The sequence below is a fragment of the Pollicipes pollicipes genome, unplaced genomic scaffold (genome assembly GCF_011947565.3).
Source record: "Pollicipes pollicipes isolate AB1234 unplaced genomic scaffold, Ppol_2.1 Scaffold_7262;HRSCAF=8765_pilon_pilon_pilon, whole genome shotgun sequence".
Taxonomy (NCBI): domain Eukaryota; kingdom Metazoa; phylum Arthropoda; class Thecostraca; order Pollicipedomorpha; family Pollicipedidae; genus Pollicipes; species Pollicipes pollicipes.
Window position 1 is genome coordinate 20,148,881 of NW_023597055.1, and position 20,613 is coordinate 20,169,493.

Below are 20,613 nucleotides of genomic sequence, written 5' to 3' on the forward strand. Positions count from 1 at the left end.
GAATGTCCAGACGACCGGGCAGTGCAATGCCAGGGGCCCAGCCGCGGTAGCGGCTTTTCATTTCTGCCCGCAGTCGTCGGAGAGTTACTCAGCACGCTCTTGATCGTGACGTCACAGAGTAAAGACTTGCCGAGAGTGAGATAGTGTCGGTGGGCTTATCCGCAGCACACCGGCGCCAGCGGCGGCTCACGTGAGTTGGATTACCCGGCACTCGGCGCCCTGTGGATCTGCCAGAGCATTTATCGGAGGACGGACTCGCTGGTTTATTAATCAATCACGTCAGCGGTGTCGTCTTTGGTGTTAGGCTTATCACGCCGGGGTAGCGTCTGGGAAACCAGAGGTACGGGGTTCGATTCCAGGCGGTGTCCGTCCTTCCTGCCAGGGGGAGAGGCAGGCGACGCCATATAGCCTCAGCAGCTGAGTGCGTCGTAAAGCCCCAGTGACATGACAAGGTAGCTACGTCATCAAAACATGCACGCATTGTACTCGCGTACTCCGGCATGGAGCCACCCCCCTATCAGCCAAACGGGTGACCGGCCGACACGCGGGGCCAGGTCGAGGGTCAGGTCGCGTGACCCCGATAACCCCTCAGTGGTCAAGAGTCGGAGACTGATGGCGTACCAGCCGAGTTATTTTCAACTTGTTTTGATTACAGCATTTTAAAAGTCATGAACGTAGCAGGGGTGTATGTACCACCCGCGGGAGTTGGTCGCCAGGTTTCAGCGATGCTTGGCGCAGAGCAGCGGCCGTCCACGTCTAATCGAAGCCCTTTGACATGACAATATGCCAATAATGCAGTTGATAAATGCAGCGCCATCGTTATTGACGGTCACTCAAACTTCTCAGCGAGGTCTCAGCTACGGCAGTCGGGTCAACGGCGTAGCTCGTTACCTCCAGCTGCGCTCGAGCGGCCGGGTGAGCAGCGTAGCTCGTCACCTCCACGTGCGCCCGAGGCCGGCGGTGTCGCCATGCGCTGGCCGCTCCTGCTGCTGGCGACGGTCTTCTACGCGGCGTCGACCGTCGCCGCCGCCGACAACCGCCCCAACTTCCTGGTGCTGCTCGTCGATGATCTCGGCTACGGCGACATCGGGCCGTTCGGCAACACCAGCATCCCCACGCCGAACATCGGTTAGTCCGCAGCTGCAGGGCTGCCCCCCGGCGGGCAGATCACGTGCTGATTGCTTACCGAGCCTGGTCCATGTCACCATGCCATCGTGCCACACGATCCTCACAAGCACACACGAACGGGGCAACCATTCCCTTGCTGTGACTGACTGGTCTGTGACTGCGTCGAGACTGTGACTGTGAATGTGTCATTGAGCGTTCCATCACAAGAAGTTGCTGGTATGCGATGGTGTGGAACACACCATGGTTCCAGATAAACATGGTCCAGAACACACATGCTGACCAACTGCAGCACGGGCTTGTCTAATAGAAAACGATGGGAGTTGGCTGACTATGCTAATCAATGGCTATAAGTGTGCCAGCGGTACTGGATTTTACACTGGTGTTTTTAGACGGTACTTGGTACTTTTGTGACCAAATGCATGAAACGTGTATGGCGCTATGGGTGGTGAACCAGACCACCCTTGACAGGCAGCTGCGTGAGCAGTGGCCGCTCTGAGCCCTCTGCCAGAGTGTCGCATCAGCGATCATCGACAGTCAGAGGTCACCGAGAAAGGAAAACAGATGAGAAAGGAGTCACAGTGGCTTGCCTTTACTTCACACGCGCCCGGGTGGCCGGCTAAATACCGTTCACACGGGTGGGGGGTCAATTTGACCCGCCTGAGATCTCGGGAACTAAGAGAGCTAGAGACACCAAATTCACAGGGTGTATTCACCTGTACGTGAACCCACTTAGGTAGGTCAAAGTCTTGAGATTTTTTGGTCACGACCTTCGGGTCAAATAAGATGAAATACCAGGATGGTCTCCAAAGTGTCCCAAGAACCTAGCTAACTGTTCCTAAGCAAAGGATCACATGCTCAGTTAAAGTCAGTGACCTTGTTTGACCTTTTGAAGGTCATTATGACCAAACTCCTACGAGACTGCTCTGAGCTTTGCATTTGGATAAGCGACAAGGATTATACTAGGCACTATGTTTCTAAAAACAACATGTCAACCTGGATCATTTTAGGTCGATGACCTATTCTGACCTGTAAAAAGTCCATGGGAGATGTATAATACGGTTCCTGCTATCAATAAATTCGAAATGAGCACCAGAAACTATCCCATGCAACAAGTCCCAGAGTAATACAAGAGGCTAGTTTTGGCCTTGGCCTAAACTTTATACCTGACTTTAGGTCAACGTAATTTGCTCATTCAATATTTTTGTTGCCTAAGAAAGTATCCCAGAGATGTATGGCTTCATCTAACATTTCGTTGTTGCAACAGATTGAACGATTCTTTAGAAATTGACTTCGCTGAAACCATGGCCTGACTTTGACATGCCATAGGTCAGTGACCTTGCAAGGTACGTCTAATTTTGTGACGCCAAACGATCTGTTATTTAATTGGCTACAGCTATGCAAAATTTGGCGCGGCTGCGCCGCGCCGTTCGGAAACCATTCTGGAAAAACCTTCGGGGGTCAATTTGATTCCCACCCGAGCGCGTGTTAAAAGTGCAATGCCAGACACGCATCTTGGACATGATGTTGTGTTTGGCTGGGAATGGAGCCTAGTTCGGCTAGCAATAGCCTTTTCCATGACTAGACATGAAGGAGAGAGGCCAGTGGCGCCACAAGACTACGGTCATCTGGGAGTCCTCCACTACTGTGGTTTACCCTGCCCGAGGGACTTCCTTCGAACCATGCACTGAGAGAGAAAAAAAAACACGCCTAAAAACCCCATCTGCAGGGTCGACCAAATCGCATCCCTGCGGGATGTCGTTCTAGGGAGCGGTTTCAATGACTTTTGATTAGTATTCAAGGAGTACTTTTACACCGAAGGGATTACACCCAACTAAACTCCAGTGCAGGGTCGGCCAAATCGTACCTCTGCACGGTGCCGTTTTGGGCAATGGTGTCATATTCCTTTACAGGAGTCTTTTAATACTCTGGTGGTTATCAATTTGACCTGCTTATGGTACTCTGAGATTAAAACAAACAAACTGAGATTACGATGAAATCTGTAGATGAATCGCATTTGCTCACCTCGCATTCCCAAAATAGGTGTGATCAACAGACCGTCGCACCTGTTAGCTTGCGTTCCTTTTGATAAGACAAACACAAAATGTGGACGGATCAGGGTGCATTTTGGTCATTAAAACATTCAAACCATGGGAGATCGGTCATTTGCTGAGCCAACTATCTAGCAAACAAAACACATGGACCAGAGAGTTAAATTACAAGCCAGGTCAGGTTCGACACTTCAACTCATCTCTTCTTACTGCACCATTAGGCACTTTGCCACGCTGACCGCACCAAACTGCCCAGCATCAGCAAACCGACCACGTCGACTACAGGGCCAAACGGTCTTAGCCATAAATGAAAATTCGGCAAAACTGGCCAAACTCGACAAAAAATAACTAAAAACTCCACAAAAATTGACTATAGCGACTTGGTCACATTGACATTCGAACTGCGAGATCAGCTTGCAGTTTAACAGGTTGATCGACATCACCAGCCTCGTAAAAAAACCACAGGAGACCTTAAACACTATAGCTGAATACACGACAACCAACCTGGGTCGACCAGTCGGTACACCTCCGGAAAGTGCAAAGGTCGTGCTGTGGGTCGGCGACAGCGTCAACTGCGATCCATAACCCGCGCGTTCAGCGCGGAAAAACCCTGGCATATCAGTAGCTTCCGCTACTAAAAGAGCCTTTTCAACACATCTCGGACATGGTATCACGTTCAAACCCGGCCCAGACAGTCAGCTCCTGACTTGACAATCGTTAAAAATCAAAATGGCCTCTGGGTTGTTGATGTGAGATCCAGCAAGTGATTCCCAGTGACGTCACCGTGGGTAGTGGGAGCACCACGGATTTTGATTTCGTGGGGATGGTGGGAGCAAGGGTTTCCAGGGGCTTCCTGAACAAAATGAGCCTCTTCACAGAGAGGCCTTTCGGGTGGTGTCATATTCAAGGGGGATGGGGCAATGAGTGCATGCTCCCACTTATCGGATTGTAACAAGCTTCGCATCTAAATACATCAGTGTCGATAGTTGCAGAATTTAAAGATGGAGGCGCTCTGATCATCTAGCCAAGGCTATTGCTGTCCTAAAATACGCCTACCTGTTAAAGAAAAGAGCCTCCTGATGTATACAATGGGATGTTGCTGATTCACGAAAATGTCTTTAAATCTGGCCAAGAGGCATTGCTATCCCAAAACAGAGAATCCTGATCAAGAACTCGACCTTCTCATGCACGGAATGGCCCTTCTCTTCCAGAAATCGGGCATCCTGAATGTAGAGCGTGCCTTCTAATGCAGAACAGGGCCCCCTAGTTCGTAACAGGTGCCTCCCGAGCCGGGAAAGAGGCTTTTTAACACAATATTGGGCCTACTGATTTAGAAGATGAGTTAGCCCTTCCATAAAGGTTGCCTTGTGGTCCTGAAAACGGGTCTCCTGATGCGGGAAAGCGTCTTTTGAGCTACATTTATACTCTCTAGCTTAGTTATGGGGCATCATTGCTTCAAATTTCGGTATCTAAAAGTAGCCACGATGCCTGCAGTTTGGGGAAACAAGGTTTTCAATGGCCGATCATTCGGTGTAAAAATCATTTAGATATGGCTTGTCAGATCGCTGAACTATGGCAGGTTAAGGGTAAGCCTTGGCTGTCAGCGAAGACAATTCCTAGGAAAGCGTTCGAGGTGATGAGAAACGGAGTGTTGGACGAAATCTTTGGGGATAGTCATTTTGACGATTAAACTTAGTTTTACGACTATTCTATTCAACATCGGTCAGATATGATGGTCTGACTATTGGCAAGACGAAATTGCTTTCCAACTGAGAGATCACTTCATAAAATGTATTTTGATGTTCGATTCGATTCCTTGACCTTACGGGCGTGAACTCACGTGTTATGGATCTCATAAAGGCCAGAGGGGATTAGAAGTCTAGAATAGCCCCGTCAGACTCTTCTTGTTAGGAGCATACCTTCTAATATAATTATTGACACTTAACTAGATTCAAAATTAAAACTCGTAGGTTCTGGACAACATGACATTCTGAAGGTTAAACAGGGTTAAATCAGGTAACTGACCTGGAGCAAACACCAATGACCTTTCGTCTAGAGGAGGAACCTCGGCTTAAGGTGGTTGTATGAGGTAGTCTGACGGTGTTTCGGACATGGATCTGGAATTTGACCTTGTTCGATTGTATGTGACTCCAGCGTCGTGACCTAAGTGTCCCAGACTTTTGCACAAGTACTTTACACATTGACCTACCTATCCTGAGAATTTCATATCTACCTTTAATAATCTTTGAGATTTCAGTGTGGTCGAATTGAGCCCGCACCACCCACCCTACCCGAGTACCAGTCAATAGGCTAACCGGGCGCATGTGCTCAAAATGTCGTGGGCTTCCCCACTAACAGACCTAAGTCTAATGAAAGACATACAACCCAAGACCTAAAGCCCTCAAGTTTCTGAGCAACACTCCAGCGAATATTTGCAGGCTTTTTCGTGCAAACTTCTTCAAAACGAGCTCGGGTGGGGGTCAAATTGACCACTCAAATGTTTTCCGGAATGATTTACGAACGGCGCAGCATAGCCGCGACAAATTGTCCATAGCTTTGGACAACTGAATAGCAAATCGTTTGATATAAAAACTCTGATATGCCCTGTGCGGTCGCTGAGCTACGGCAGACCAAAATCAGGCTATGTATTCAGCGAAACCAATTTCTAGAAAATCGCTCATTTCGATGCATAAACGAAGTGCTGGACAAAGCCACACAGCCCTGACATACTTTATTAGACAACAAAACAGTTAAATGAGTAAATTATATTGACCTAGGATCAGGCAATAACGACAGACCAAGGTCAAAACCAGCCTGTTTTATTACTCAAGGGCTTGCTCTAAGGGGATTTTCTGGCGCTCAATTTATCAGGCGCTCAGGCTTTCTCGCGCTCAATTTCTAACAGAAGCTGCGCTATACATCTTTCATGGACTTTATAGCCACTACCCACTAGTACATGTTTGATCAGTACATATTTGACTGTGTCATGAAGCAAACGTTTTATGACGCAATCAGATAGTGACGCATGGAATGCACATTTATTCAAAAGACACATTTTGTTGTGTGCGGCAGTCCTTTCGGCAAGGGCGAGGGAAGTGTCTTTTCTGTCACCGACGAAAATTCCAGCCGTCTGAGCCGTCACCTGGACATAAATATTTACGAAACTGTTGCAACGTGCCTCTTAATGCAATAAACCGCAAAACGGGAAAATGGATGCCATGTGGCATAACTATCAAATATGTTTGTTTCGGGAATTAAGTTGCACTTAAAAGGTGGCTGACTGGATGCCCTTCGCTCGGGTGGGGGATCAACTTAACCGCCCTGAAGTCTCAGGAACTAAGAGAGCTAGAGACACCAAACTCTCATGGTGTACTGACCCGTACGTTATCTTACTCAGGTGAAAGTTCAAGTTTCCTGGGTTATGACCTTCGGGTCAACTAAGATCAAATAATGTCAAATTTCAGATTGGTCTTCAAAGTGCCCGAGAGCTTAAATACCTGCTCTTAGCAAAAGGTCACATACTCATTAAAGGTCAGCGACCTTTTTTGACCTTTTAAAGGTTGTGGTGACCAGAATCATAAAAGACTGCAATGAGTTTTGCATTTGAATAAGTGACAAATATCACACTAGGCAATGTTCCTGGAAATAAAATGCTTAGCTGGACCATTTTAGGTCAGTGACCTGTTGTGAACTTATAGAGGTCCATGGAACACGCATAATGCGGTTGCTGTTATCGAGGAATTTGATATGATCACCAGAAACAACCTCGTACAACAAACCCTCTGGTATTAAAACAGGCTTGCTTTGAACTTGGTCTGACCTTCATATCTGACATTGGGTCAATGGAATTCTTGTATTCAGTTATAGTGTTGCTTAAGAAAGTATCCCAGAGGTGTACGATTTCGTCTAACATTCCGTTGCTGCATTCGATTGAACAATGCCCTGGACCTCGACTTCGCTAAATTATTGGCCTGGCTTTGACCTGCCGTAGGTCAACGACCTTACAATGTATATGAGGTTTTTTGATACCAGACAATCCGCTATCTAATTATGTACAGCTATGCAAATCGTGGCGCGGCTACACCGCGCCGTTCGGGAATCCTGCCGGACAAACCTTTGTCGGCTCAAATTGACCCCTATCCGTACACGTATCAAGCATTATTTGCTGTCTTTCAAACACTGAATAGTGTTTGAGACTTAAATAATATAATCATCAGATAAAGACATACTTAAGATAAGCAGCCGTGATGCGTTAAGTTTTCTATTCAGTGAAGGAGAGGCATGGTTTTGCCTGTCCTTGAATACAGTTTCCTATGTTCGGCTATCGTTTTTCAAGCATTGCTTTTAATCAATAGTAATATCAAGAATTCAGCCCCCAAGCCAATTTTAAGAAAGTACACCCCTGCTCTCAACTGTAAAAAGAAAGTGCTTCAAATCTGTGTAGAAAACTGTTTCGAGAGCATTTCGGAGGCAGCCGCAGATATTTATTTCTCGACTCCCCCCCCCCCCCTCCCTTCATCTCTCAGCCCTACGCATTTTGCAAAACTACATCCCTGTAGCCCTGAATTTACCGATACAATGCTTCCACAAGCACCTGACACAGCAATATCACTTTTGGTTTCGTGACGTCATCGTACAATCAGCTGGAAGCGTAAGTGATCTTCACTATCTTCGCACGGTCGTTCCTGGTGCCGAACTGACACTTCCTAACATGATCTCAATCGTTTAGAGCAAAACCCATACAAAATTGGTACAAACAGATACAAACAAGATATTTTAAACACGTCCAGCGCCTTCATCTAGCTTTATACGTAACATGATGACAGATCAGTACGTCAAGTCAATGGTGCGACGGGCAGTGTGACAGGCCTTCACCAGTGATGCTCAGCCTCTTACCTCAAAGCCGCGGTTCCATTCAGTGACAGTGAGCCCCGAATGAATATTTGGCATGCGTCGCTCCAGCGTCCTCCGTTTACCTCTGAAGCTAGCGCTCATGCATCCACAAACAACAATCCCCCTAGATCGGAAGGGCTTTTTAACTCTATTACATGAAAAAGCTGACGCTTAACTGCGTTCTTCTGGCCATTCCGCTGATCATGGCATGAACAGAACCAACAACAGCCCAGTCTTGCGCTGAGCCCTATGAATTACGACTCGGCGAGTGTTCGAGCCCATCTGTCTCACATGGCACGACGCTTTAAAACGCTGCGTAGCAAACTGGTACTGGTACTTCGTCGCAAGATGCTGCGGCCAGCCAGAATCCTTACGATTAGCAATAAGCCCAGTTATTTGGTATTTTATACTGTTTAGTATGTGAAGTGAGTCTTCGCTGAACAATCTGTGAAAAAGCACTGATCTGAGGGACATTGGAAAACTACTGTGTCATCACCGATCTGTGACGTCGGCACTGATATAGTGTCAGTTGTAATTATTTTGGCACTTGATAAAAACCATCCCGTTTAAAGTTACTTTGTTTTCCAGCATACCATGGCTCAACTTGCTCATACAGCGAAAAGTCAACGCTTGAACAAGTTTTCTACACATGCTTACGCTACAAGCGTTAACACGCGCTCGGTTTGTGAGGTGTCAAATTGACCCCCAAAAGCTTTTCCAGAATGGTTTCCGAAAAGCGCGGCGTAGCCACGCCAAATTTTGCAGAGCTGTAGAAAATTGAATAGCAAATCGTTTGATGTAAAAATTTAGATTTACCATGTAAGATAGCTGACCTATGGCAGGTCAAAGTCAGGCCAGGGTTTCAGCGGTCAATTTCTAGGGAATCGTTCAATCTGATACAACAACGAAATGTTAGACAAAGCCACACATCTCTGAGATGCTTTCTTAGGAAACAGAACAGTTAAATGAGCAACTTACGTTGGCCTAAGGCCAAGTATGAACGTCAGACCAATACCAAAACCATCCTGTTTTATTACTCTAGGGCTTCCTGTACCGGATAGTTTTCGGTGCTCATGTCGAATTTATTGATGGCAGTAACAACATTTTACATCTTCCATAGACTTCTTGTAGGTCAGAATAGGTCATTGATCTAAAAGGGTCCAGGTCAACATTTTGTTTTCAGGAACATACTGCCTAGCGTAATGTTTGCATCTTATTCAAACACAAAACTCAAAGAAGTATTGTAGGATTTTGCTCACCATGACCTTCAAAAGGTCAAACAAGGTCACTAGCTTTAAATGAGCTCGGTGACATTTTGCTTAGAAACATTTATCTAGGTTCTGGTGCACTTTGAAGACCAGCCTAGAACTTGACCTTGTTTGACCTTACTTGACCCAAAGGTCATGACCTAGGAACCTCAAATTTTGACCTCAGTGAGTTCACGTACAGGTCAATACACCTTGGGAATTAAGTGTCTCTAGCTCTCTTAGCTCCCGAGATCTTACGGGGGGAGTTCAAAAATTGACCCCCACTACTCGAGCGAAGGGTATCCAGCCGGTCACCCGGGCGTGTGTTAACGGGCACAGATCATTACTGAGCTTTGATTTTCGCCTAGCGGGCATAGTAAGTTGTAATATGGTCTAGTCTGTTGAAATTTGTTTCCATTCTCGCAGTTTTATCACCAATTAGTTCGCAAAAGTGTCAGCTCTTGTCACCGATCATGCTCGGCGAATCAGAAGCTTTTTAAACCCCTAGCTTTCCACTTGAAATTTTACCAATAGTTAGAAGTGACCTTGTTTCTTCATAATTGATGCTTGCCACAATATCTTCAAATATGGAGCTTTCCCTTCAGGGGGTTTCGGAATGACGCAAATAAGTGCCGTTAGGGATATGCTGACTTTTGAACAGTGTCACGTTTTCCATGAATCCATTGTGACCCTTGTGCAGAGTCATGCTCTCCAGCATGGAAATTCCAGCATAGGACTCCAACATGCAAACTTTTGGGGTTATAAAAGCAACCAAATATGTGTCTTTTTAACGGTCAAAAAGTTAATCTCTAAAGATTTTGGGGTCAAGGCGATTTGACGACCTCTTTTTAGAGAAAACACCGATTGAGGAATAAAACAGACTGTTGTGATGCGCCGTCAAGTTGTGTTTTACGTTATAATTAACTCACCTGCTTAATAAATGAGCTCGTCATGTTCTGAAATAACTCAACTGCTCTTACTGTTAAAACACTACAGACGTTTTACTTCATCTCTTCAAAACTGCTTTATTTCCTTCTTTAAAAAATACACTGTCGCGCGGGCAACGCTCGTGCACAACGTACAACAAGGTCCTCCTCAACACGGACAAAAGACTACTCAAATATGCAGTTCCTAAAATCGTTTTTACGCTTTTCAGAGGATTTTAACTCTGGAAAACTCCCTGGACAGTATTTGTTTCAGGATGTGTTTTCGCTTGGTCGAGCTTCCACGAAAAAGACCATTAAACCCGTCTATTGCGGATGCGGGTAGCTTGCCGCGGAGATGGTTGATGCCATTTAAAATTTAACTGTGAATGAGGAAAGCATGACGGGCTTTTGAACACGGGCATCGAGAATCTTCAAACATCACAATGAACTACGTACATATAGATCAGGCTGTCCAGGCCAACGTGGCAGCCAGCAGCCAGTGTGGCCTGGTGGCGCAGACATGCACTGACGAATAGACACAATTTGTTTCGCCTGGTGCGAGGCCGTGTGTCTAAGCCCTGTGTCCAGCCCAGCGCCTCAGCGGCTCCGCTAACATTATTGACAGGCGGTATAAGGGGCTTACAATAAGTCATGTCTCGGAGCTGTGATGGTACATACCACGACATCTTGCGATAAGCCCGCGAAGAGCCTGTCGTTAGTTCGTGTCATCATACAGGATGCAGGGACTAATGGGCTCTAAGCTCTGTGGAAGTGAGCGTGGCCCCGCGGATCAGTACTGTTGCTGCCGTTGTGCTTTTGATCCCAGGATGCAAGGCAAACTCAGTGAAATGCGTCCAGTGTGGGATCTTCTGAATGTCAATCACCCGACATCCGAAGGTCATCACTAAGGCTTACTCTATCGAAGTAAAACGTCGGTTGTTTCATGTGCTCCCCGTCAGGCGGCGTCGCTGTCGATAGATTCCGTCGGCGGTTGTCAAAGCACCTCTTCAGTGATCGAGGCCGGTGGCATGACTCTATCAGCGGTTGTCGGATCAACTCGATCGGCTGTCTGGGCCGATAGCATGGCAAACAGTCGCGGATGGCTGAGAGCAAACATGCCGTGCAGCATGTCCGAGTACCGAACCAGTCTGAGTTGTGTTCCGGTGTTTAAGTTTGTCGCCGGCAACGTTGACCGGTTCGATAGTCCCCTCTCGTACGCCGCGAGACAGGGGTAAGACTTTACACTGTACCAGTTCGTGGTGCGAGGAGGAAGCTTCCACTGAATACCTAGGCATTTGCTAGGTTAGTGCGATGGACATCCATCCCCGAATTCATTGGTGCTCACGCTGTGCAGCGAATGTACGTGATACGTATGACGATGTGTGATCCGCATGGCGTGATACCAACGAACAGGAAACTGGCGTGTCATCGTACGAGGAGAGGGAAGTCATGGGCTACACCAATCAAAGAAGCGAGGTCACCTTCTGATCTCGGAGCTTGGCCGAGATAAGACTACGTTATTCGACGCTAAGAATTTCGTTGCAAGTGCAACTGGCACGCTAGTTGGCCTGTTCCTCGCCGACAACGCATCTCCATTGAAGTCAGACTCTTCAGTGACTTCAAAACACACACTGCAAAGTTGCTGAGAGTGTTGTGTTACCATATCGGAGGGTTCTGCTGAAAGAATATTGCAATTCGTGGGCCCTCTTATTGATCCTGTTGCAAATCACACTTCACTGGATGTGTGCGACTTCTTTAAGATTTCTTAACGCAAGGAGCTCGGATTTCGTTTGTTCGTCACTATGGCTCGCCTTTCCCACACACAATGAATGAAAGAATGAATGAATGTCTGACGGCTGTCGGACGCCGACAACATGCCACTCACGCGCGTTTTGTCGTTTTACTTGAAATACTGGCGACCGGCGATTAGTCATTTGTTCGTGTATGAAGGAAACGGAGCACATAATAACAGATATATGGGTGATAAGTAAAGACAAGAGATCGGTGCGCGCCGTGATGTAAATCTCGTCACGGCTCTGGCCACAGTTTCAAGGACAGTGTTTTGTACCTAGCACCGTTTTTACAAATGTCCATATTTTCGGCTTGCCCGACGGCTATCAGCACAACCGTGCGTCGCACAAGTTCGTGTTGTACGCATTAATGGGTGATGGTACGTCGGTCGGGGTTTTGAAACTGGATTAGCTCTGGCAGCTGAAATGCGGTATAAAACGTGACAAAACGTTAAACGCGGTACGCCCATTTTGAACGCTGCCGTGCACTTGACACATGACACGTGGGACCGAGGGTCTGGCAGCAAACTAGTGTCGCTGGTCACATTTTCGGCCGGCCTGGGCAAAACCAATGGGCTTAAAACGACCGTTCCGGCACGCGCCAGGCCCGATCCTCGGGCCGCAGCGGCTCGCGAGTCACCTGTGGAAAACAGCCACGTGCGCCTGCTCGTCGTGTCGAAAATGCATCATCCAGCGACCCGCCGTTCGGCCCGTGGACGACGCACCGCAAAACTGGCTGGGCAGACAGACAGGCACACACACCCTCGAAGTAAATAGTATTTGGACAAGTGTGGCTCTCCCCCTTCGCTAGGCGACTGTTGGTATGATATTGAGGCGTGCCGACTGTTATTATGACTCTTCCTACGCAGCCAGTTCAGTTCTGCATCTCATCACGTACTGTGCCAAGAAATAGGGAGAAGCAAATCCGCCTTCGCAAAGCAGATACCACTTTGCGATTTAACCGATAACAAATGTGAATGAATGCCATGGCAACACTTAACATAGTCCATAAGGTGCGATTTAGTTAAAACCTGGAGCAAACATCCCAACAGCATAATAAAGCTGAGCACCTTATTTTCATTCGACCGAGCCCATAAACCATCGAAAGCCGCCTTCACCATGTATCAGACATTTGCCGCTTTGGCTGAAATAAAGCAGTGAGACTGGCCACCCGCCCAGCCCCGCTCGTGCCCTTGTGGTGGACGCGAGTTAACCTGATGCCAGTTAACCGCAGGCCATGGGTGTCACCTGTATGTCTCATAATGGCACATCAGAGTGAGCTCTTTGAACAAAAATTAAAGCTCCCCATTCCCCCAAAATAATGAAAAATGTACATCTTACTGCTATATTCTAACAACTTTGCTTAGATTAGTCAAGAAATATTACTATGGTGATAAATTCATTGAACACTCTGGTAACTCCAAGGAAACATGGAAAACGTTACAAACTCTTATGAACCCAATGCGAAAAAAACGATGCCCTTCTAGCTGGGATCGGGGAAGCAAATGATGAAGCAGTCACAGATGATCAGGATATAGCAAAGTCGTCGAATTGTTCTTTTCACTGCGATTGAAAGAAAGTTAAAAGCCAAAATTTCCAAAGGGCCATTTCATCCCCTTCAGGTAATCCTAAATTTGGAAAATGAAATAGATCTATCACCTGCTGGTTAAGCCAAATTGTTTCCTGAAATAAATGAATTAAACAATGTCAAAGCTTGAGTGGATAATATAAATGCAAAACATTCACATATAGTAAAATTTAAAAGTGCTGGGGTAATACTCCAATCAACCATTCAAATCTACAACTGTTGTTTCTCATTGAGGATACTTCTGGACATTAAAAAAAACCGTGACCGACACGACCTTTAAGAGCGAGGGCTTACGATTTGTATGTAATTATAGACTTTTAAGTGTTTTGTTACCTATGTCCAAAATTTTTAAGCAACTGGTTTATCATAGACTTGTCTTTCGTTTAAACCAAAATCACCTTATTCATCAAGATCAGTTTGGATTTTAGAAAAGCAAAAGCATTTTCATGTGATTCTTTTTCTTTTGGATACCCTGAGTAAGGCCTTTGAAAACGGTGAACATGTGCTAGATTGGTATTTACCTTTGTAAAGCTTAGGATACTGTTAACAGAAGCCTCTACTCCGTGAACTTTATGGATTTGCTTTTGGACGAAAATCTCATGAAATCGGACATCCTATTAGTATGGCAGCACTTAACGTGTGCAAATCAATAATATTCTAACGTCATTCAAAAACGTAAAAATGGTGACCCCCATGGATCATCTTTAGGTTCACTTGTTTTCATTATGTATATCAATCACTTGCCCCAATTCAACAGTAACATGATTTTCCTTTCTTCCATTAAAGACGATGCAAAGATTTTCAAGAAAGAAGTGTGGTTGTGCTAAAAAGGTAATGGCAATGCTCTGTTGCTTTCATTAACCTCCTGCTTTAAGGTCAATATTTTTAACTCAATGTATCAAAGCATTTGCACGACATTAACGACCCTCTCATCTCACTTTCAAATAGATGTACATCTCAACAATTGTTTGTTGTAATAAAAAATCAATCAAACACCTATATGTAAAATATACTTAAAAAAACATTCCGTAGTGAGTTTATTGGAATGTCTCTTAAATTTACATCTCACATCAATCACGTTGCAAGCATACCAAATGGAAATATTGGGGTCATTAGTAAAATGAGGTACTTTATCGATAAAAAACAACGCTTAATTATGCTTCTCAACTAGACAGGTTAGTAAGTTTGCAAAATGGGCTGTTCGTTTGATAGGAAATATGTACTTTCTATAAAGCTGAAAGCCAATCTAAGTTAGTTGTGATGCATAAATGTCTACCTTCGTAGCGTCCTGCATCATGTGGTTCAAAACATAATTTCTACGAATCAAAATAAACTTACATGAGGCGATTCAAACCTATACGCATTCATTCGCACGCATAAGTCTGACGCACTTCACGCACTCACTTCACGGATCCATACACAACTCATAAGTTTGGGTGATTTCCATCATATACGATTACAACCATAATATTACGATTTCATATTTCCTAACCATCACCGATATCCCTGGATCAAAAACCATCATTAAGAACTTCACCCACGTTTTGTCAAAGCATGACAAGGTAACCGACACATTTACTTAGCCCTGTTCATGTTTTATAATCACGTTCTGATTCTCTCATGTTCATACACTTCTACGCAAATTCATGACACTGGCCCCGGGAATTGTGCGCTGATATGTTCGCTTATATTTCGGCAGCATGCGTTTATCGAAACGAATAGCAGAAGACAATATTTTAATAGATTTTAAAAGATTTTTGGAATCGATATTCAACATACATTTTTAGCTAGGGGTGTTTTTGATATACTTTTCGATAATGGCAAGTTGCCGAAATATCAACGTATCTTTATCTCTTTTCTGCTGTTTTTTTCCGAGGAAAAAGACTATCACTCCTGCCAGCACCAAACATCACTGTATGGTGGTCCGGCTCAAAACCCAGCATGAAAATGATCAGATAATTACCCCTCCGACTTGTCTGAGTGAAAACCTTTAATAACATTCTGAATAATTGCTAGAAATGTATTGGCGGTTCTTGGGTTGACATTAGCTGACTTTGACTATGACCACTGTAATCCTTCTCATGTACGATTTGTCCTTGTCTGTTACAAAACACGAATCCTGCCGAGTCTGCACCACCTGTTCGCCTGCTTCTGTTTGTTTGCTCCTTATTTCTAACGGGTCGCCGTGACTTGATTTTATATCTTCTGGTGTTTCCGCACGGTTCATTGCGCCGCTCGGAAAGAAGAAGGGACACTTCTGGTAACCTAACCTTGAGTAATGGTATATAATAAAAAAGGAAAAAAGGGCATGTGCCTCTGCACATCGCAACCATGCGTTTCTCTCGTAATGAATCTCCCAGGTCATGGATGCATGCACAGCTCCATCCAGTCTTCACATTCGACCAGCCTATCTACTTAAGGGTCATCTTCACACTACCACCGTCTGCTAAAATAGTCGAGAGAATTGCTAATACGCGCCCGGGTGGCCGGCTGAATGCCCTTCGCTCGGGTGGAGATCAATTTGACTCTCTGAGACCTCAAAAAGCAAGATGGTTAGAGACACCAAATTAACAAGACAGATTGGCCTGAACTTAAATCCACTTATGTTAAAATCTGAATCTTCTGGGCATACCCTTGGGGAAAAACAAGGCCAAACAAGATCAAACTTCATATTGGTGTCCAAGAGTCCCCAGAACTCCTAGCCCAACCAACATGAAGCTAGATACCTGTTATATGCAAATGTAAATGAGTTCAGTGGCGTCTTTTGACTTTCATAAGATCAAGATTACCAAATGCCTACGAGATTGTTCCTATGTTTCCATTGGAATAAGCGTCAGGGATTACGGGAGGCAGTATATTCCTTTGACCTCGTTCTGATCTATTTTCATCTTTGAGTCTAGGTCAATGGATTTATTTGTAATTCTAGATTCAATTGACTTAATGTCTAATATACTATCTCAGATATGTACGGCTTCGTCCAACACTCCGTTGTTGGATCACGTTGAGCGATTGGCTAGAAATACCCTTTGCTGACAGCGATAGTCTGAGCGACCTTACACAGTGCGTCTGATGTTTTATCTTAAAACATCCGCTATTGAATTTTCGACAGCTGTGCAAAGTTTGGCGCGGCTGCACTGCGCTGTTCAGAAATAATTCTGAAAATGTTTGAGGAGGGTGAGTAGATGGGCAATTTGATCACCCAGTGGGGTGCGTGTTAAGCATCACGTTTGTGGGTTCCTGTTCTTAAACGATCTTCCCATCCCCAATCAGCACTATTTCAGGCCAAATCATATTGCTATAACCGTTATCGTCTGCACGTTTTAGGTCAAACGGTGTAAAGCATTGACGAGGTAGAGCAACTCTACGTTGCCTTATGAACTTAGGGAAATTATTCGTCGTAATATACCACGTAATTCTTCTCAGAAAAGCATAATTTTGTTGTATCGGCTACACGGTTTCAAAGCTACTTGCTATCTTGCTACCTTGTCGGCCACTTCAACGTGCAACCAATTTCGACACGACGAGCTGACTTTCCTTTGCTTTCCAAAGACCTTAGCTTCCATGCACGTTTGCATTTGTCCTTGAGCACACCAGTAGCATCGAGGTGTTCACGTCTGGCTTGCAACAATCGCCGTGCCTCTTTCCGGCTCGCATTGTTGATTCTGCCCAACGCTGATTGATGCGCAGACCGGCTGGCTGCCGAGGGTGCCGTGCTGAAGCAGAGTCTCTCGGCGGCCGCCATCTGCACGCCGAGCCGTGCCGCCCTGCTCACCGGCCGACTTCCCATCAGGTCAGCGACCCTTGACGGGGCTCAGGGCGGGCCTCGGCGACGCCCACCGCCCCCTCGCAGGGACCAGTGCGGAGACCAAGACCCCACTTTTACGGGCATCTATGCTGGCAATTGGCTTCATCCGTCCGCTTACAAATTGCCTGAAAATGATAAAGTAACATGGGTTACAAAATATTACCTTGCTGACGTCACAGAAACTTTTGAAATAAGCCCCATATTAGCTAACAAATATTGTATTTTGATACCTAATTGTTCCGTTACTTTCGCAACGCATTTTACCAGCCTGGCTATACCGTGGTGACCCTGCACGGCGTTTGCCACGACAGGGCGAGTGAAATGCTGGTGATGGTGCCCGAGGTCTGATGCCCATTGGTGCCGTGCCCGATATCTGAATTGGTGGCATACCCGAGATCTGAACCTCATTGGTGCCGTACCCGAGACCAGAAGCCCTTTGGTGCCCTTCTCGAGATCTGACGCGCGTTGGTGCCGTACCCGAGACTAGAAGCCCGTTGGTGCCGTACTCGAGACCAGAAGCCCGTTGGTGCCCTACTCGAGATCTGACGCGCGTTGGTGCCGTACCCGAGACCAGAAGCTCGTTGGTGCCGTATTCGAGACCTAAAGCTCGTTGGCACCACACCCGAGATCTAACAGCTGAGCATTGCACGAGGGCCGTTGCAGCGAGGATCGGGCCGCGACTCAAGAGGTTCTCATGATGACCGTGTTCTACTCCGCAGGTATGGGCTGGCGCCCCAGGCGGACGAATGGGACGTTATCCTGCTAGCGGCGTCCAAGTCGGGGCTGCTGCCCAACGAAACCACATTGCCTAAGGTCAGATGTGCTCCTTATCCACCCTGATTCGATATCGTGTTGCGCAAAGGCCTTGCTTCCCCCACCTTCTGCCTGGGCCTTCCTCACTGACGCTCTCCCAAGTGACCTCACCGCCGCCCACAGCTGTCACGCGGTCACGTTTCCCAGCGAACTGACGCCGGGACATCTCTTGCCGCAGGTGCTCGGTCGTCACGGCTACACCAGCTCGCTCGTCGGCAAGTGGCACCTGGGCATCAGCTGCCAACGCTATGGAGATCACTGCCACCACCCGCTGACGCACGGCTTCGACTCCTTCTACGGCATCCCCATGACCAACCTGAAGGACTTTGGCGACGACGGCGAGATGCTTTACGCCTCCGCCTACCCCAACACCTTCCCCATCTGCTACGCGCTGATGGCCGGTGGAGTGATGTCGGCACTCTTCTTCCGTCGCCGCTCACGGCTGCTCCTCGCGCTCTCGCTGGCGCTGGCCGGTGCTGCACTGCTCACGGCACTCTTCTTCGCCAACTGGAAGATCCTGAGTTCACTCATCATGCGGGACGAGCAGGTGGTCGAGCAGCCGATGCGGCTCAAGGGCCTAGCACAGCGCTTCGTGGCCGAGTCGGAGGAGCGGCTGGCGGCGCATGCGCGCGCCGGCCGTCCCTTCTTTCACATGCACTCGTTCTGCAAGATGCACACGGCACTGGCAGTGGCGGACGAGTTCCAGGGTAAGTCACGACACGGCCTGTACGGCGACAGCGTGTTGGAGCTTGACTGGGCGGTCGGGCGGATCCTGCACACGCTACGGCGCCTCGGCCTCGACCGAAACACGTTCGTCTACTTCACCTCCGACAACGGCGGCCACACGGAGGAGCGTGGCATCAACGGTGACGTCCAGGGCGGCTTCAATGGCCCTCTCAAGGGTGGCAAGGGTATGGGCGGCATGGAGGGTGGCATACGCATGCCGACAATGGTGCGCTACCCGCCGCGCGTGCCAGCCGGATCGGTGGTTGACTTGCCGGTCTCCAGCATGGATCTGCTGCCCACGGCTTTGCGGCTGGCCGGTCTGGACGTGTCGAAGGAGCTGCCGAACCGAGAGATTGACGGCCGAGACATGCTGCCGCTGCTGTCGGGTGCCGCGCACGTCTCCCCCCACCGCTTCCTCTTCCACTACTGCAAGGCGACGATCCACTCGGCGCGCTGGATGGAGGACGCGGCGCACACATGGAAGGTGCACTTCTACTGGCCGCCGTGGATTCCTGGCACTCAGCGCTGTCCATACATCTGCCAGTGCCACCATTCGCTGGTGCTGCCGCAGCCGGCCGTCTACAACATCCAGCAGGACATCAGCGAGGAAAGGCCGCTCTCGCCCGACACGGCGCAGTACCAGCGCGTGCTGCAGACCATGCGGAACGCCGTGGAGCAGCACCAGGCCGGCCTAGAAGGGGTGCCAAGCCAGATGACCTGGTGGGACCACATGTGGCGGCCGCAGCTGCAAGCATGCTGTCAGCCACCATTCTGTCGCTGCGCCGACCCCAAGTATCCGTGAACACGATGCTGTTCACTACGAAGTCTGTTTGCCGGAGTACACTCCGTTTGTCGGATCTTTGTGCCTGCGATGATCATGGCTCCCAACCTTTTTCAGCCTATTTCCGTGAAGGCCCATCTCGACTCTGGCGCCACCTGCATTTGCAGAATCCCGGGCACAAGACGAGTAATTTGTTGGTGATCAATCGCTGGGAGTGAGACGCAACTCTAATGTCACCCTGGAACATTCCCCGGCATTTCTAACGTAAGCCTGTGTTTTAACTTGTAACGCAGTCAACCCCGATGTTCTACATCGTTGTTCTCACTACAATGATGCAGTGCAATGACCTCAGTACAAATCAGTACAGTCTTGGGACGATACAGATTCCGCTGCGGACTGCACACTCAGTCAACGCCGCAACTATGCAGACTTGCGCGCAGCGTGGCAATGAACTTCACATCCGTGACAGGACGCTGAGAACAGTGCAGGGCTTCGTGAATAAATCTGCTTGACCTGTTATTATGCTTGGTGTTGTGGATTTACATGGGAAAACGTGTTGTGAGAGAGTAGAAATCATCTGCTCATCTCGGCAAGTATCTCAAAAAATATCAAAATGAAGCATAAAGGATTTTACAGAGTTTCAAATGAATGTACAAGATATCACCAAACTCCAGCAATTAGCATCAAGGAAACATCTCTGGCATTCTGAGCTACAGGACTTAGCCCGACAGTCGTTTCAAGATGTAGTCATGAGACCATAACGCAGTCACAACTTGATATTAAACGGTACTTCAAAACTCATTTTCCCAGGATACAAAATAAGTTTGAGGCCAGCTAGAAAAAGTAAGAGCGGTAGTCTTAAAGGCCA

At 47.4% G+C, this 20,613-nt stretch overlaps 1 protein-coding gene across 1 annotated transcript; it reads left to right on the top strand.

The window, feature by feature from the left end:
* Window positions 1-847: 847 nt before the first annotated feature.
* LOC119114276 (steryl-sulfatase) lies at window positions 848-20,280 on the top strand. The gene is made up of 4 exons (XM_037238474.1): window positions 848-1,128; window positions 17,308-17,410; window positions 18,145-18,238; window positions 18,417-20,280. The coding sequence occupies exons 1-4, from the start codon at window positions 969-971 to the stop codon at window positions 19,764-19,766; spliced, it is 1,707 nt and encodes a 568-aa protein (XP_037094369.1). The 5' UTR covers window positions 848-968; the 3' UTR covers window positions 19,767-20,280.
* The last annotated feature ends 333 nt before the right edge of the window (window positions 20,281-20,613 follow it).

Bases quoted from the DNA above. Each gene is read 5' to 3' on its own strand.
- LOC119114276 (XM_037238474.1), top strand. From the start codon at position 969: ATGCGCTGGCCGCTCCTGCTGCTGGCGACGGTCTTCTACGCGGCGTCG. The intron at 1,129-17,307 runs GTTAGTCCGCAG...ATTGATGCGCAG, and splicing joins CATCCCCACGCCGAACATCG to ACCGGCTGGCTGCCGAGGGT. The intron at 18,239-18,416 runs GTCAGATGTGCT...CTCTTGCCGCAG, and splicing joins ACGAAACCACATTGCCTAAG to GTGCTCGGTCGTCACGGCTA.